The sequence below is a fragment of the Panthera onca genome, chromosome C2 (genome assembly GCF_046562875.1).
Source record: "Panthera onca isolate mPanOnc1 chromosome C2, mPanOnc1 haplotype 2, whole genome shotgun sequence".
Classification (NCBI taxonomy): Eukaryota; Metazoa; Chordata; class Mammalia; order Carnivora; family Felidae; genus Panthera; species Panthera onca.
The window spans coordinates 151,792,595-151,798,594 of NC_138347.1; the positions used below are offsets into that span (position 1 = coordinate 151,792,595).

Consider the following 6,000-nt stretch of genomic DNA (forward strand, 5'->3'; position numbering starts at 1 on the left):
ATTTATGGCTTTTTTTTTAGTGGTTCCTTTTTTAAGGTAAAATTTACATACAACGAAATGTAGAAATCTTAAGGGTACACAGATACTTCTGACAAACGCATGTATCTGTATAATACAACCCCCTATGAAGATATACAGAACATCATTACCAACCACCCTAGGAAGCTCCCTCCTCTGCTTCCCAACCTCTACGTGCCATTTCTAGGCAATCTAGAGCTCACTTTTTTTCACTATAGATTAGTTTTATCTGTTCTAAAACAATCCATAAGTGGAATCACACAGCTCTTTTGTGGAAGGATACTTCCAGCTATCCAGGTTACATCAGGTCAAATTTGGCCAAGAAAAACTGGCCAAGTTTCACTAATTCTCACATCTGTTTTCCCTGTTCAATCCTGTGGCTGCTTTCACAGCCACATATACAATGGCTGAGTTGAGCGGCTATGACACAGTAATGTGGCCTGCAAAGCCTAAAATACTTACCATCTGATCCCTTAGAGAAAAAGTTTATTGACCTCTGTTCCAATGGATGCCACAGTGGTACAATTTTTTTTTTTTTCACTATCCATCCTGTATAAAAAGTAACTCATCTTGGACATCTGGCTAATTTGTAAGGGTCTTTCCTTGAGAAGCCAGGATTTGGATTCACTGTACTTCTTTTAAAAAGTCTCAAAGATTAAACAACCAACCCCAAACTGGGACTCAGACTCAGAAGTAAGGACCCACACTACCTTTGAATAGGTCTGGAATAACTCAATATTTAGCAGAGAAAGAAGGTAAGTACTGATAGAAGAGAACTTGGTTGGTTGCCTCTCCATTCCCCATTTCTGCTCCTAATACTTTCCTTAAGGCAAGCAAATCCTAGAAGAAAAAATGTACAGGAGCTACTTAAGACACTGTAATCTTGGATACTGTGTGAAAGGACATGAGGCTTGGGATGGGACAGCCACCAAGTGGAAAGCCCAAAGCTGGGAGTTTGGGAATCGAAGAGAACTCCTACGCAGCGCAGCCCGATGGTCAAGTTTCTTAGGTTAGAGAGTCACAGTGAGCCTGCTGGTTCAAGATTTGCATGAAACTAGGACTACCTCTTGAGTTTTCATTTACATGAGCCAATACATATCTTTTATTATGGGAGCCGGATTAACTTGGATTTGGGGTCATTTCCAAGGAGAAGAGTCCTCCTGTTAATGGAAGGCCGAGTATTTATATGTTTGAACCATCACTCAGTACTATGGCATAGTCAGCATAGTTGTTTCTCCTAAACCAGTAATAGTAGTGACAACCTCACCCCAAGAATTCTGAAGCAAGTGAGGAAAAAGGTCATTGTTGAAGGGAAGATGGAGAGATTGGGGGGGGGGGGGGTAGAGAGAGAGAGTGCGCACGCATATGCGCGCCAACCAAAAGACTCAGGTTTTGGAAAATCGTAACACCAAGGGACCACCAGGGAGTGAAATGACTTGCTTTGATACTTTACCAGGAAAAAAATCTGCATCATATATCTGAATTCACCAATTTGATAGTCTGATAATGTTTTTGCCAATCACAAATCCACCCCTACCCCTCATACTCCCTCTCAGGCTTTTTAGAAGTTGAAAATGGTAAGACGTGTTCATTCTTCATTATGTCTATAATTAATAAGCAGTATGTTTGGACCCCTCTCCACTGTCTATTTATCAATATCATAAGTCTCAAGGTTCTTTTCGGCCTACAATTTAATCACAAAGCTCAGGGCTACTGCCTCTTGGTACAAGACACAGACAGCCAAGAGGCACAATATATTTATGTAGCCATATATATGTTTTCCAAAATGGAAAGATTTTATGAGAACAAAGAATGTTTTAAAAAGCTCAAAAATATAAAAGTTAATACATATTTTAAAATAAAAGACATCCCATTTCCTGCCTTACCCATAATCACATAATCTAAAACATAGAGATAATCACTGTTAATAGCTTTCCAGACTTTTGAAATACATTATTGCCTTGTGGAAATGGGACTATGTAATGTTGACTTATTTTTTTTCCTTCTGGACACTTTTCCTTTTTAGTAAATACGGGCTGAACTTGTCTTTTTAACAACTATAGATTAATCCACTACATAATGTACCTAAGTTACCTGCCAAGTGACTACCGATAGACATTTAGATTTTTTTCACAATGACAGCATTCCAAAAATAAACCCGCTAGCACAACCAGAGAAAGATATATGCATATGCGCTTCTGTTTTTTTCAAATATTTTTAATGTTTATTTTTGAGAGAGAGAGGCAGACAGACAGACAATGTGAGCAAGGGAGGGGCACAGAAAGAGGGAGACACAGAATCCAAAGCAGGCTCCAGGCTCACAGTTGTCAGCACAGAGCCCGATGTGGTGCTCAAACTCACAACCCACGAGATCATGACCTGAGCCGAAGTCAGACACTTAACCGACTGAACCACCCAGGCGCTCCTGTACTTTTCTAAAACAGACGAGGAATTGCTGGGTCAATGGGAATGTGTATTTAAAATTTTGACAAACAGCAAGACACTAAACAAATATTATAACATTTAGAATAAAAAAAAATCACATAAGTTGGGTACACACGCACAAGGAGGTATAGAACATTGGTTTTCTTTTTTTTTTTAATTTTTTTAATGTTTATTTATTTTTGAGACAGAGAGAGACAGAGCATGAATGGGGGAGGGTCAGAGAGAGAGGGAGACACAGAATCTGAAACAGGCTCCGGGCTCTGAGCTGTCAGCACAGAGCCCGACGCGGGGCTCGAACTCACGGACCGTGAGATCATGACCTGGGCTGAAGTCGGACGCTCAACCGACTGAGCCACCCAGGCGCCCCAGAACATTGGTCTTCAACCAGGGGCAATTTTGCCCTCCAGGGGACATTTGAAAGTATCTAGTCATTTTTGGTCGTTGAAACCGGGAAGATGTTAACATCTAGTAGACAGAAGCCAGGATAATGCAAAACAACCTACAATGCATAGGATAAACCCACCCCCCCAATAAAGAATCATGCAGCCCAACGTGCCAACAGCACACAGAGTAAAACAAACAAACAAACAAACAAACAAAAACTGGTCTAGGATTATATATCACATGGTCCAAAGTAGCATTCTTTGAAGAGTAGAGGACAATTATCACCTTTACCTTTATATTGTTTTGTGGGGTTCTTTGGCAACAAACAGGCACTAGTTAAAAAAAAAAAAAAAAAAAAACCACTTCCATAAATAAAAGTTCTCCCTCACGTTGAGATAAAATCAGTCTCTGTAGCTTCTCACATTGGTTCTGTCTCTTGGGGACAAATTCTGAAAGCAGCTAATAATAAGATTCACGGAAGATTCTCTTCATCAGACTAATCTTAGCTCTTCTGAATGCTCTTCGTAGGAAATAGTTTTAGGTTACTTCACCAATCTGATGGCTAGACCTATCAAGAACAACGTACTAAGTGCTGGCCCCCAAATTGTAGTTTTGTACTCTGATCAGCAAAGAATGGAATTATCTCCCTCGTTAAACATGTGATGGCTCACATTCAGCTTATTAAAACATTCAGTTTTTCCATACACACTGTGGTGAATTTACATTTCCTCATCTTGCACTTTTATATTGCTTTTTAATTTTTTAAATGCTTATTTTTGAGAGAAAGACAGAGAGAGAGAGAGAGAGAGAGAGAGAGAGAGTGAGCAAGCGGGGGTGGGGGCAGAAAATCCAAAACAGGCTCTGTGCTAACAGCAGAGAGCCTGATGGAGGGCTCAAATCCATGAACTGTGAGATCATGGCCTGAGCTGAAGTCAGACACTTAACTGACTGAGCCACCCAGGCACCCTTATGTTGCTTTTTAAATTTAAATACAAGAAACTGAGGTGGCTGATTAACTCTCCTTTATTTACTACCTTATGGTGTACCACTCCCGTGTCTAGAATACAATTAAGACAATTTTGAGTTGCATTTTAGTCAGGAGCAGTCATTCTCACCCACCTGGCTTGGATGCTGGGGTTATATAATCCCATTACTGGTGCACTTAAAAATCACCTAACAGGGTGAGCAGTTGTAGATTCTAACTCAGGACCCTGCATTGATCAATGAGATCAATAAAACAAGTAAACTGCCCAGAAGACTATGGCCTACAGCCAGTAAGGGTTACCTTACTGAAGATAAGGGGTTTTGTGGTTTTTTTGTTTGTTTGTTTGTTTTTACCTATTACATACTCGATTTCAACCTGTAGATCTACATATGCAGTGTCCCATATTACTTATTCCTCTACTGTCTCAATTCTTTGCACATCTTTGGGACTAAACTAAGTGCTCAGGAAATGTTTAATGAGTAAGTACACAAACCTTCACTCCTACATACAATCCACCTGCAGGCAAACACCTGTAATAGGGCTTTTACTCCTCGCACCGCTTAAAATAATAGGTAGCAATAACTCTTAAACGTACCCAAAATAAAAGTGGATTCACGAAGGCATAAAGCACACACCGAAGGGTTGGATAACTCTACGCTTCGAGAATAAATTACAGAAACAGGAAAGAAAGATCCGAGGATGCACAAGATGAAAAAAATTCATAAAAATGATCGTTTCCCCACTAACACTGGCACACTCCCACGTCGTTTCCACCTCACAAGGGACAAAGCTTCCGGGGGGAGGGGGAGGGTCGGGAAGGCAGGGGGCTCCCGAGCAGAATCCTCCGCAGAAACCCCGCAGGACCGTGGGCGCCCCGCTGCCCCGCCACGCCCCCGCACAAGCCCACTCCGTGGCCGCCCGCCGGGGAATTGCCCGGAGGCCTCTGCTCAGACGCGGCTAGGGCAGAGCGCTTTGAAGAAAAGCAAGGGAAGGGGGAGGCAGGTGGGCGGGGAACGAGCCCATCCAGATCCCGCAAGCCCACAAGAGAGCTGCAGACCCGCAACCCTGGGCTCCGAACCGCGCACCCGAGGGTCCTGGGACCGGGCCAGGCGGGCCCAGCCAGCCGCCCCCCGCCCCTTCCTCAAGCCGTTAACGCCGGCCCCACCCCTCGCCGCTGGCTGCGCCCCGTCCCGCTCGCCCCAAGACGCTACCCTGGCCGACCGCGGCCCGAGGCAGCTGCTCGTTGGAGGTGGGCCCGGGGCCGCAGGCCGCGTCCGGGAGGTCGAGGAGCGGGGCTCCCATACCTGCACTTTCCTCCGCCCTGCCGTGTTCTGCCGGTGATGGGCCGCCATCTTGCATGTTGACACTCCTACGTCACTTCCGGAAGTGTCTGGGACCGGGCGGATGTCCCGCCTCTTCCCCTTTAGCCAAGGGCAGGTGGTGGAGCCGAAGTTGGCCTGGCCTCGTGCTCACCTGATGCTGTGTGTCCGTGTGGCCGGCGGCTCTCTGGTGAGGTAGAAGCACCTAAAAACCGTTGTGTGGTATCGTGGTGGCGGAAAGAGCGCCGCTTTCTGAGCCGAAGGAGCAGTCCGACTCCAGCTCCGTGGCCTTAAACCATGGCTTGCGCTGCCCTCCGTTCGGGATGCCTCCTCCAGAGGTCCAAGCAGGCGAAACGAAAACGCTGAAAGAATTAATGCTGGACATGGGAGGCTTGGACACACCTCTCCCCTCTCTGCCCCAGCTTTCCTAGGCCGCCAAAGGAACCTACCGATTTGCCACAAAGTACCTGAAATTGTAGAATTATTAAATTGGTTTCGAGGGGTGGGGAGAAATAGAAGGTTCCGAAAGAAGTGGCCCGTATCTTCAGGAGGAGCAAAATTTCTATTTAAATAAGAGATAAAAGGGTGTTATTAGAAGGCGAACATTAAAATTGGTCCTGGAGACAACTTTTCTAAGTTAACAAATCCTGAAGGAGTTGAGGCTCACTCTTGTATCTGCTTTAAGGCATCTCTTACACTAGGATGGTTAGATCTGGATGAAAGTTTGCCTTGAGGACGCTTTCCTGACACTAAGTATAGGTGCTGAAGAGCGCCAGGCTCTTCCTTGTGAAAGTGAATTCTTTAGAACGGCACTGTCCCATACAACATCCGCTAGCCACATGTGGCTAC

General features: G+C 44.8%; 1 protein-coding gene across 2 annotated transcripts in view; it reads right to left on the bottom strand.

Moving 5' to 3' along the window:
- The window catches only part of WDR48 (WD repeat domain 48), a 43,302-nt gene extending 38,092 nt beyond the window's left edge, over positions 1-5,210 (bottom strand). For both annotated transcript variants that reach the window (XM_078432472.2, XM_078432473.2), the window contains exon 1: positions 5,137-5,210. In XM_078432472.2, coding sequence (XP_078288598.1) covers positions 5,137-5,184 — 48 coding nt within the window. In that variant the 5' untranslated portion in view covers positions 5,185-5,210. The remainder of the gene's footprint in view (positions 1-5,136) is intronic.
- Between the last annotated feature and the right edge of the window lie 790 nt (positions 5,211-6,000).